Source organism: Macadamia integrifolia, chromosome 8 (assembly GCF_013358625.1).
Source record: "Macadamia integrifolia cultivar HAES 741 chromosome 8, SCU_Mint_v3, whole genome shotgun sequence".
Taxonomy (NCBI): Eukaryota; Viridiplantae; Streptophyta; class Magnoliopsida; order Proteales; family Proteaceae; genus Macadamia; species Macadamia integrifolia.
The window spans coordinates 5,485,857-5,498,179 of record NC_056564.1 but is presented as its reverse complement, the minus strand read 5'-3'; the positions used below and the strand labels follow the sequence as shown (position 1 = coordinate 5,498,179).

At 40.3% G+C, this 12,323-nt stretch overlaps 1 protein-coding gene across 1 annotated transcript; it reads left to right on the top strand.

Moving 5' to 3' along the window:
- The first annotated feature begins 2,019 nt into the window (after positions 1 to 2,019).
- On the top strand, positions 2,020 to 11,242 carry LOC122087239 (protein TOC75-3, chloroplastic-like). The gene is made up of 7 exons (XM_042656302.1): positions 2,020 to 3,582; positions 3,742 to 3,963; positions 4,067 to 4,174; positions 4,251 to 4,442; positions 4,554 to 4,802; positions 5,638 to 5,892; positions 10,724 to 11,242. Exons 1-7 carry the CDS (start codon positions 2,353 to 2,355, stop codon positions 10,961 to 10,963), a joined length of 2,496 nt encoding a protein of 831 aa, XP_042512236.1. The 5' UTR covers positions 2,020 to 2,352; the 3' UTR covers positions 10,964 to 11,242.
- The last annotated feature ends 1,081 nt before the right edge of the window (positions 11,243 to 12,323 follow it).

Here is a 12,323-nt window from a genome sequence, read left to right as displayed (position 1 = left end):
TTTTTTAAATAATGTTTAAATTGACCGAATAATTCGGTTTAATTCGGATTCGGTCCGAATTATTCGCGAATTATATTCATTTTTTAAAAAGTCGCGAATTTTAAAGAATTTTATTTTTAATTCGGATTCGGTCCGAATTTTTGATAAAATTCTTTAAAATTCGGTTCGGCCGAATAATTCGCGAATTATTCGGCCGAATTGCTAACTATGGCCTTGACAAAGGAAAAAATATTTCTTAAACCAATAGATAAAAATAAAAGTTTTATACAAGGTCGTGTCGTCGTGAAGGAATATGATCAACACTTAATAGTAGTTGGGTAATACATAAAAGGTAATGCTCACTCCATTCTTATACATTTGTTTTTAATGGATTTGGCTCCTCTACAGTTAGGAGGTGTGCTGTCAAATTGGTGGCACGAGCTGGATGGATGACACGTGGTGGTCTATAGATCTAAGGGAGAGGAATAATGAAGGTGTAAGGATTCGGCTGAACGGGAGAAACATGGAGTTGGGCTAACCCAAAGAAAAATACCTTATTCGTCTTCCGTCTTCCGTCTTCCGTCTTCCCTCCTCTTCGTCTCTTTGTCAGATCATCGACATCGGCACTGGCAATTTTGGCATGGCCATTCTCTAGACCATCCTCACCCAAGACCTCTTAGACAAACTTGCCCTCATTGATGTTAACCCCAACAAGGTCCGCAGTGAGTTGCTCGACCTCCGGTAGGGGTGTCAATCGGTCAGTCCGGCTCGGTTCGGTCCGGGTTGAGTCGGTTTCGGTGTGGGAAAGTTGAAACCGAAACCGAACCAATAAGGAAATTCCAGTTTCGGTTTCGATGCGGTTTGGTTTCGGTTTGTCTTCGGTTTTTTAAATCGATTTGTAACCGGGATGGTTTTGGTTTTTGGTCCAGTTTGGATTCAACTTTCCATACAAATGTTTATAAAACTATGCAAATTTTGATTTTTTTTTCATGAATTTTGGAGTGTTTCGGTTTCTTACCGGTTTGGTTTCGGTTTCGGTCCGGGTTTTGAGCCGATTTCGGTTTGGTTTCAGGTTCATCTGGTTTTCGGTGCGGTTCGGTTTGGTTTTGGGGTTGCAATACTCCAAACCGAACCGACCCAATAAGGCTTCGGTTCGGTTCGGTCCGTGTTGTTATCGGTTCGGTTCAGCCAGTTTTACCGGTTTGGTTTAAGAATTGACACCCCTAACCTCCGGCATGCCACCGCATTCCCCCACTTTTGCAAGATCGTCGCCTCTGTTGACTACTCCATCACCGTCGGGTTTGACCTCTGAATCGTCTCCTTACTGCTGAAATCTCCCGTAGTCCCCTCCCCTATGCCTAGTTTGTTCGATTTGAGATGGGCGAGTGTTTTCCATGCTTTGGATCATCTACATGACCATGAAATAACAGTTTCTACTGTGTTTGCATTAGGACACACATAGTGAAATGATTTTATGAAATTGAGTTTGTTTTCTACAATACAAAACCATATTTGGTTCATGGTTAAACTTCTGTGGGTTGCAAAAACAAAGAAGAAGAAGAAGACCACCAGAAATAGAGAGGAAGAGATATTGAATCCACCCAAGGAAGGACTCGGGAGAGAGATACGAAGAGGGAAATGGTGTTTTCCTGCTCAATCCTCTGTGTTTCTCGCGTGCAGCTGAATCCCTACACCTTCATTGTTACCCTCCCTTAGATTTATAGACCACCATGTGTCATCCATCTAGCTTGTGCCACCAGTTTGGCAGCACACCCCCCCAGTTGTAGAGAGCCAAATCCCTGTTTGACTGCTGAATGATTAACACTGTCCATCAATATGGAAACACTGTCTGGCTGCGAGCTCTATGCGAAGCAATGAGAGCGTGTGTAAGGGGATCTTATAGGTGGAAATTTTCATTTCATTATGCGACAGCTTTCTGTTTTTCACAAATATTACTATATTTAGAGAAAATAAGCAAGCATCATGACATGTGTTAGATTGGGATCATGGGGGCATCAACAGTTCATACCTTGAAATAACCTATAGGACCAATCCGCAAAATCGCCTGAGCTTGGCAGATTTCGCCAAACCCACAGCTCACCTCTCCGCCTGCGGTGCGAGTCTGTGACTCTCTTCTGTGCTGGGCCTGCTGGTGGCTGGGTGCTCTCCATTTCCCAGATACCCAGGTCCCCTACCTACCACCCACAGAGAGAGAGAAAGAGAGAGAGCGTATTGGTCTAATTGCCCACGAAACCGGTATACCAACACCACTCTCCGATTCTTTCTTCGCCTTCGAGGTGTCAATCTATAACCTTATCTGCCTTTTCCCCCTTCTCGAACAGTAGTCAGTCAACACTTAACAGGGCACCAACGATGGCGTTCTGCGGTACGGGGCAGCTGCTTAGCCCCAGTCTCGGTCCTTCCCTCAGCTTCCCACGCAGAGTAGCTACCTCCTCCGTCTCTCCTTCCTCCGCTTCACCTTGCCCCTCTTCTTCTTCTTCTTCTTCTTCTTCTTCTTCAACCGTCATCAAATGCGATCACTCGACTTCACTTCCTCCTCCTGACCCCTCAATTTGCTTCCCTAAACCTAAAACCCTTCCCTCTCTCCCCAAAGCCCTTGCTTTCTCCGCTGCCTCTGGTCTCCTTTTTCACCTGTCCTCTTATACCCCTCATCTTTTCTCTTCGACCAGTCATGGCCCGGGCAACGGTGGACCGGTCGACGGAGGCGGCGGCGGTGGTTGGGGTTGGAATGGCAATGGTGGTGGTGATGGTGATGGTGATAGTGGCGGTCTATGGTCACGGTTATTCTCTCCGTCAGCAATAGCTGGAGAAGAAGAATCTCAATCTCAAGAATGGGACACGCATGGTCTTCCCGCCAACATCGTGGTTCAGCTCAACAAGCTCAGCGGATTCAAGAAGTACAAGATTTCCGAGATTTTATTCTTCGACCGTCGCCGCTGGGCCACCGTGGGCACCGAAGATTCCTTCTTTGAGATGGTCTCCCTCCGCCCCGGCGGTATTTACACCAAAGCCCATCTTCAGAAGGAGCTCGAAACCCTAGCAACATGTGGGATGTTCGAGAAGGTAGATCTCGAGGGGAAGACCAAACCCGATGGAAGCATCGGTATCACGATTTCCTTCACCGAGAGCACTTGGCAGTCGGCGGACTCTTTCCGTTGCATCAATGTTGGTCTGATGCCACAGTCCAAGCCCGTGGAGATGGACCCTGACATGACTGATAAGGAGAAACTGGAGTATTTCCGGAGTCAGGAGAAGGATTACAAGAGGAGAATTGAGAGGGCAAGGCCGTGTCTGTTGCCGCTCCCTGTTCATCGCGAGGTCATGACGATGCTAAGGGAGCAGGGGAAGGTCAGCGCCAGGTTACTACAGAGGATTCGGGACCGAGTTCAGAAGTGGTACCACGACGAAGGCTATGCCTGTGCGCAGGTGGTGAATTTCGGCAATCTCAACACGAGGGAGGTGGTATGCGAGGTTGTGGAGGGAGATATTACCCAAATGGTTGTACAGTTTCAAGATAAGCTCGGGAATGTCTGTGAGGGTAATACCCAACTTGCTGTCGTTAGGAGAGAATTGCCCAAACAGGTAACGAGCTTTGTCTAATGAGTTCATCTATTCTGTTTATCTACTTTGTCTGCTGAGTCTATCTATTCAATTTCAGTGAACATGGTTTAATTATGTCATCTTTTAATCTGTTCCTCTAGGTTGAATTCTAAACGTTTTTGTTGTTGTCCAATCCATTAGCTTCGACAAGGCCATGTTTTCAATATAGAAGCGGGGAAACAAGCTCTCAGGAATGTAAATTCTCTTGCTTTATTCTCCAATATCGAAGTGAACCCACGGCCTGATGAAAAGAATGATGGAGGAATCATAGTTGAGATAAAGCTGAAGGAGCTTGAGCAAAAGACAGCTGAAGTCAGCACAGAGTGGAGTATCGTTCCTGGACGTCAAGGTCGACCCACCCTGGTATACATATGTCATCTGCTGGACATGAGAATTCTTTGATTTGTATAATTGCAGCTGGATATTTTTTTAGTCATGGCTAACTTCTGAATGTTGCTCCCTTCAGGCTTCAATCCAGCCTTCAGGAACCGTCTCCTTTGAGCATCGAAATCTCAAGGGGTTGAATAGATCAATTCTTGGTTCAGTAACTACCAGCAATTTCCTCAACCCACAGGTATTATTAGCCTATTGTTTACGCTCCTTTTGTCCAACGAAGGCTGTGTTTCATGCTTGTGTAATTTCTTGTTCAGGATGATCTTGCTTTCAAGCTGGAGTATGTGCATCCATATCTTGATGGAGTGTACAATCCTCGCAACCGCACTTTCCGTGCAAGCTGCTTCAACAGCCGGAAACTGAGCCCAGTTTTCACAGGTGGACCTGGCATTGAAGAAGTTCCACCCATATGGGTTGATCGAGCAGGCTTCAAAGCCAATATAACAGAGGTAGGTCTTAATGCTTCCATTTTATTAATGCTATATTATTCAAACAGGCTTGAAAGTTGTGTGAGATAGAGCTTCGCTGCTTCATTCTGATTTTCTTTTTCCACATTATAGTGCTTCACTCGTCAGAGCAAATTTATGTATGGACTGGTGATGGAGGAGATAACAACACGTGATGAAAGCAGTCATATTTCTGCTAATGGTCAGCGGCAATTGCCGAGTGGAGGAATCACTGCGGATGGACCTCCGACAACCCTCAGTGGCACTGGCATTGATCGAATGGCATTTGCACAGGCAAATATCACACGTGATAACACCAAGTTCGTGAATGGAGCCATTGTGGGTGAGAGAAATGTGTTTCAGGTGAATCTCCAATCCTTGTTCTTGTATTATTGTTGTATGCCATGTACCATTTGTTTAAAATATTCAACTTGATTACACAATTGAATGAACTAAATATCGAGGTACACTGCCCAGATTATATTGTGGGAGGTGCCTCCTGGTTTCATGTTTTTTACTGTCCTAACTGCACAGTTCATGAGGAATACAAATTTGTACTATTTGGAAGGCTTTGCCATATTTCCCTTCTTAAAAGTTAAATTTCCTCCTTGATGTGCCTTTTTGTTTTCACTTTATGTATGAGCTTGATAATCATCAGCTTTATGGTGAAAGATTTCTGAAGTTATCAATAGGAACTCGAGTATCAATCATTACCATTTGAGGAATGAAATGTACTGTAGAATAGATATTTTCTAGATTAGGTTAATTGTATATTTCAAACCACTGTTGTGTTTGCTTTTCATAGTTTATTAGTTATCTGAAAAACTTCTGGGCAATGTCCATTTACAATGGGGCTCTTGACTGTTACTAAAATGATGGTGTGGATAATATTTCAAGTAATTGTTATTTTGCCAAATCAATATTCCGCTGAGTAGAATTCGACGATGGATTTGAGTCAGTGATTCGAAGACTTCCTTTCCTCGATTTTGATTTGCGTAGAAATTCATATGTTACTAGTTGAATCAGAGAAACCCAAATTTTCACGGGTATCATTGAAGCAGGACATTTATGGACATTAAGATCTTTCTCTCTTTAGATCTAAACAAATTTGTATATTTCTCCTCTCATTTATTCTGCATTTCTGTTTATAGAAGAAAATTTTATTTGCCAATCTAAAATCGATATTCATAAAATGCAGCTGGACCAAGGCCTTGGAGTTGGCAGCAAGTTCCCATTCTTTAACCGCCACCAGCTAACCGTGACTCGCTTCGTCCAGTTGAAGCAAGTTGAAGAAGGTGCCGGTAAGCCACCACCCCCTGTATTGGTCCTCCATGGCCATTATGGTGGTTGTGTGGGAGATCTCCCCAGTTATGATGCTTTTACACTTGGCGGACCCTACTCTGTGAGGGGATACAATATGGGCGAGCTTGGAGCTTGCAGAAACATCCTCGAGGTTGGTACTAATGTTATGCTTCATAGCTTTCGAACTCACACCCTTATTCATTCACAGGTATAAGTTTTATAGGCTTCATGTTTGTGTGTTATTGAGGCATGAGGCGCTGAGGCCTCCTGGTGCATGAGGTGCAAGGTGAGGCACTTGCTTGACTGAAGTGAGCACCAATTTAAAGAAAAATGGTGTTCAAACACTCAGAAGTAAATAAGAGAACACATAATGATAAAGTAGCATAAAAAAAGGACTTCCAGCAATAACAGTGTATGACATAACATGACTACTCAAAATACAAGCTATGATATTTGGACATGGTTTCTTAAAGTTTTTTTCACTGTCAACATGTCTCTTGTGTGGACATGCATGTGTACATGTCAGGACATGTTCTTGACCACGGCCCTAAGAAAAACAGGGGGAAAAACAATAAATAAATAAAAAAAAAGAAGAGTGGGAAAGGGACATGGAATGCAAAGGAGAAAAATATTTCTCTGCTACTTGAACTCAGGAGGAGGAGGAGGAGGAGAAGAAAAAGAAGGGGAAAAAGAACCTGGCTGCATTTCTTGTGACACTGCTGCAACATGAATCATGATCAAACCTCTTCCTGGTACAGCAGAAAATGCATTGTTGCGAAGCTGCTGCAACTTGAGTGATGTTGTGAGATTTGCTGAAGGGGTGGAGATAAACTTTTGGGTTTTATCTGTATTACGTTTTTTTGTTGTTTTTAACCTTGGGCACTGAGCAGATACTGAAAACTTTTGTAAGTATCTCAAACTCTATAGTTCAGGACCAAGTTTGCCATGCGGAATGGTGATGTGGCAATTTTGAAGATAGGGATCTCTAGAAAATGTCTAAATTGGCCACAAGCAAATTTTAAGCTCAATTCCAGTTGTGCACCTTTCATGTTTTGGCATATTCACTTGTATTTTCCACCACCCATCTATTTGCAGAACTTGATTTTTAGCTGGATATTCAGATCTTAATTTAGCCACTTGGTCAAATCCATTTTGTCTGAAACTAGGCATGTGAGCAGGGTCCTTTGGGGTCTACTGTTTACAAAATTTCAGCCCTATCCAATCTGCCATGTGGCAAATATTGGTTCCAGACTAGAAAAACATATTCTACAAAAGGAATATGTTGAGGGGTGGGAAGGATCCATATTACTTAATTGGTACAGTATTTTACCCTTAAATCCTTATGAATTTTTATGGTTTTTTACCCCCCTGTGTACTATGTTTCATATTATGCATTACTTGTTTTTCGTGACTTTAGTTTTTGATGATGAAGGATTCAGGCTCTAGATACTTATTTATGCATAAAAGACTCACTAAAAGAGTACACAAGTACCCTAAATATACATACATGTGTGTGTGTGTGTGTGTGTGTGTGTGTGTGTGTACATCCTCCATTGTCTAAATTTCAAATTGTTGCCATATGCCCATGTCCAACACTTTTTGCCCGTGACCATGCATTAAAGATTACTAGCAATCAGTATTAGCAGGAAAATCTAAGTTCTCTAATTCATTCATAACCTGTGTGCAAGTGATGGATTCAAACCTGTGTGCATGTGGTGGACTTAAACTAACATCATCAGAAATTTCAGAATCCTACCCACAAGCAGAATTGCATGTGGATACAACCAGCAAAGTAAAATGGTGATATCTCCCAAACAAGAAGTCTGATCAGCCCCAAATTAACAGTATTAATAGGTCTCCCTATGGTCTTCAATAACACCCCAAAAGCTGATCCCAATCCAATGGTGGGATGGAACTTCTGTGTTACGAGTTTCTGATGTCTCATACAAAGTTACTAATTTCTGGTTTCTTAGTTGGTAATTTCTGTTCTAGCAAATTTCTGCAGATCCATTCGTTGTTTAATTCTCAGTAATGGAGCATATTCTACAGGATTTAAGCACTATTATATTTAATACAACCCCATCAAAGTGTTAGATATTAGGTTCTTAAATTAATCCTAGGATGGCATATTTTCTTCCAGTTTCCTATCACTATGTTTGTGCCCTGTGGTTTGTTGTCGAGTAGTGTCCCAAGGTTATTGGTCTTCATCACCTTATCTCTTCTCTTTCTTCTCTTCTTTCGTTTCCCAATGCAGGCTAACAAGCAGATGAGCAAGCCTTTCCGATCTTGTTTTATTAGGAAAATAGTTCGGACTTGAGCCTGTGGAGGAGCTGATCTGATTTTTAATTCAATCTAGGTTGGCTGGATGCGTCAACTTGGTATTAGAGCCTAACCTTTACTTTTAAGACTAAAGTTCCTTTGCCCAATGTAAGTGCGGAATGAAAATCTCATCCGTAGTCTGGGTTTAGATGCTGTTTAAGATAGATGAGATCGTCATTGAATCCAATGATAATGTTTGCATCACATTTCAGTTTTTCCTACTTTATGGTGCTAAATGTTATTTATTTCCTCCTTCAAAGTATGTCATCATAAATTCAGAATTGGTCAATCATGGATGGAAGAATGAGAGGTTGTCCTTGATTGTGAAGGGAACTCATGTATGTTGCAACCCTTTCATCTATAACAAACTATTGCCTTGAAAGAGTTGTAGCGTATAAGCTCTTTAAAGCCAGTTGAGTGACACCAACATTACAGCGCAAAAGGAAGTTGGAGGAGGTTGAACTGGATAAAGAACTTGCTATTTCAACGAGCCAATCGAGGAAGTTAGTTCCTTTGAGCAGAAAACAAATTTGTGAAAGAGCCTAGTGCAGTGCAAATGAATTCATTCTTCCTCACATGTTTCAAGACAAGGACATGTGGGTCACAACATCATATTCTAGCTTCTTCTTCTTTTTTTTTTTTTTTTATATTTTTTTTTTGAGTTGAAGACAAGGAGCTGCAAGCACCCGTCCAAGTGTTCTTATTCCTACTCTTCTACAAAACTCAAGGACAAGTTTTTTTCTGATTGAGGGAGAATATTGCAGATTGGAGACCCAGTTCAAATTCCTATCTTAATATTTATGGGTATGGACTTTTAATTCTGTAGGTTTTGTTTGTAACTGGAGGGATTATAAGACCCAAAAATAGGGGTCGGTCTAAAGGGTTGTATTAAAATAGAGATTTAATAAATAGTGGGGTCTATTAGGTAATGTAGTTGGCTTTAGTTTAGTCATTAAAGAGTCCTATTTTGATTAGTTGTGTGGGGCCCAAATTATCTAGTAGGCTTAGGCTTCAACCATTATAATTAGTTTAGTATTTTTAGATTCCTTGTTAGTTAAGTTAGTCTAGCTTTCTTTTGTTTTGTTTTGTTTTTTTATTTGAATATGGTGGTTAATGGAATAGGATACAGTATTTGGATTTGAATTGTGTAGGCAACCTCTTTTCTCAATGTTCTCCCTTTATCTCTCTCTTTTCTCTCTTCTTCTTCAGTTACCTTTCATGGGTACTGTTCACAGTCCCATAACAACCCTTATCTCTTCTCTTTCTTTTCTTTCTTTCTCCAAGGCAAGCTCTTTTCTTTTTCTTTTTTCTTTTTTTGGGGGCTTGGGGGGTGGGGTTCTGGGTGGGTGTGTGCAACCAGGCAAACTGTTGAAACCAGCAAATTAGTGAACCTTTTCAATCGTGATATATTAGGAAAATAGTTCAAATTTAGGCCTGTAGAGCAGCTGAGTTTATCTTTAATTTCTAATCTGGAATCTAGGTTGGTTGGCTACATCAAGATTTGTCTCTCAGCCGAGGTGTATACCTTAATTAAGTAGTAATGTAGTTTTGGTGCGAAATTAGGATCTGTCTTGATAGTACTTGGTTTTGGGATTTTATTTTATTCAAGTATGACCTCATATAGAGCTGATTGGAGGGCAATGATCCATGTAGCCGACCCCATTTAGTTAGGTTAAGGCTGAGTTGTAGTTGTTTGGAACAAGTACAAGTCCCACATTTTGGGTCCATAGGAGGTACACAAAATTAGTATTTTAATTTGTTTAGTAATGGGGTCCATTAGCTATTAGTTAGGATTTAGGAAATTATCTTGTCAAAAAAAGTCTATCCTATTTGTGGGACCCAGTTTAGGGGAGATAATGTTAGTTATGTGTTAACTCAGAGCTCTTTCCAAAGCATCTGTGTTTCAATTGGGTCTTTTTGTTTCATTTGTTTTTTAGTTAGTTGGTTAGTTGGGGACTCATCCAGTAGTGGCCAGCAATTAGGGAGCTGGCTTTTGATTTTTTTTATTTTTACATCTTTATATGTAATGCTTAGACTGCCCCCATGATTGTTCTCTCTCTCTCTCTTCTCCCTCTCTTCTCTCTGCTTTCCCCTCCCCCGGATTGTTCTTCTTTCTTCTCCCTCTTCTTCTCTGACTTCCATTGATCTGAGCCACCACTCTCTGATTGATGTGCATCAAGTAGTATATGCATATGTGGGACAAAATCCCCAGATAAAAAAGTTCCAGTTTGATGGGCTGAAAAAAACTACCAAAATATTGAAATGGCTTCAAAATACTTTGCACCTAATGATGATTGTTGCTGAGATTACAGTCTAATTGGGTGATCAGATTCATGAGTCTAGTCACATACAGTAGGAGGATTTTGGATGGTCTAGAGTATTGTAAAGTTGGATCGTTATGTTCAAACATTTGTTTTCTTCTTGGTCTTCTTCCTTTTATTTCTTCCATGAGGGAGCATAATCAAATGGTGCTCTGTGACATCTGTATTTTCTGTTAGACAGAAATGAAACAGTGTTCTCATAATATCTGTATTTGCTATTAGCCAGAAATGAAACATTTTTTTATTCTCATGTTCATAGCAGTCACATGCTAGTTTCTTTCTGAATAAAAATACGGATAGAACAAATCACATAGCTGACTTGTTTCTGATGATGTTATACAGCTTGCAGCTGAGCTACGTATACCCGTGAGGAGCACCCACCTTTATGCTTTTGCTGAACATGGCAATGATCTTGGAAGTTCAAAGGATGTGAAGGGAAACCCAACAGAATATTACCGTCGAGCCGGTCAAGGCTCCTCATACGGCGTTGGTGTGAAGCTGGGTCTAGTGCGTGCAGAGTATGCTGTCGATCACAATTCTGGGTCTGGTGCAATTTTCCTTAGGTTTGGTGAAAGGTTTTGAGAGGAACGGTTTAATGTAATTTCAAAATTTTCTTTGAGATCCATTTCTTTTGCTGCGATTAGAGAAAAAAAAATTAGACTTGTAGGGCGGAAATCAGAGTTATTTTATATACTTTAGTAGAGATATGTAGAGAAATCCCGTAGGACATTTGGACCTACTTATCTTTTATTTTTTTTTGGTGAAATGGACCTACTTATCTATTCTTAGGGTATTTGGAAATTGATGTCATCAAATCTGTGATTTAATTAAATAAATTTTCTTTGTTTCTAATTCAGACGATATGTTTGGTGTAATCAACAATAAATATTATACATGAATTGTCCTTGCTGAGAGGTTGTCTATGAATAGAAAATATTTATTTTGTTTTGTTTCTTTTTCTTTTCTTTTTTTCATTCTAGTGATGGTTCTTGCAAGTTTTCATCGTGTATGCTGAGCCTTTGGTTAGATATCAGTTCTATCATCTGAGTTTCATTTTAGCTTCACTCAAAAGGTAAGAAACTGATTTTCAATCTGTAACTTTTATGTTCTATTTGACGATGGTGTAACAAGTATAGATGACCATTCACATGCCGTTGCGTCCCTTTGTTTTAAGGTTCTTTTCCTTGAGGCAGATGAAATTATTATCTACTATAAGCCTAATTGGCTCGTGCATGGTTTGAGGTACCCGGATTCGACCGGTCTGGATCGGTATTGGTACCCATCGATCCTAATACCTGACTGGTCGAGGACCGGATCTGGATCGGGCGATCTACCGATCCCCATCCCAACTTTCCTAGAATACTTGGGTTCCAAACCGTTTAATATTCATTTTTTTCCCCCAAAAAAAACTTGGTTCCTAATGGTTAAATAATTAAAATATAATATAAAAATGTTTTTCATTTGATTATCGTATTACAATTTCTGGAAGTTACCAATTGGCAATTTAAATTTTCGATCTTGATACAATTCTTCGAAATATTGCATACTTTTTTTACATAGAAATTATCATTTAAAAATGTTAAAAAATAATAATAATAATAATAAAATAAAAATTATTCATACTTCCAATATATTGAATGTTTAACAAAATATATATATTGAATGGATTTTTCTGAAATTTGCTGATTCAATATCACTCGATCCTAGGCCAATATGGCTGATCCATATCCACGGTGATAGATATTCGATCTGATCCCCATGACCCATCTCTATGAACTTAATCCATTGCCCTTTTCCCTCCCTTCCTGATTTATTTATTTATTTTTTAAGATGTAGGAAAGATTTCCTTCTAAGCGAGACAATCTGCGTCCATGTGAATCTTCCGAACATACAAAACAAGGTGGGGCTTCCCCACTTCTAGTTGCCGTAGCCTTGAAATTTC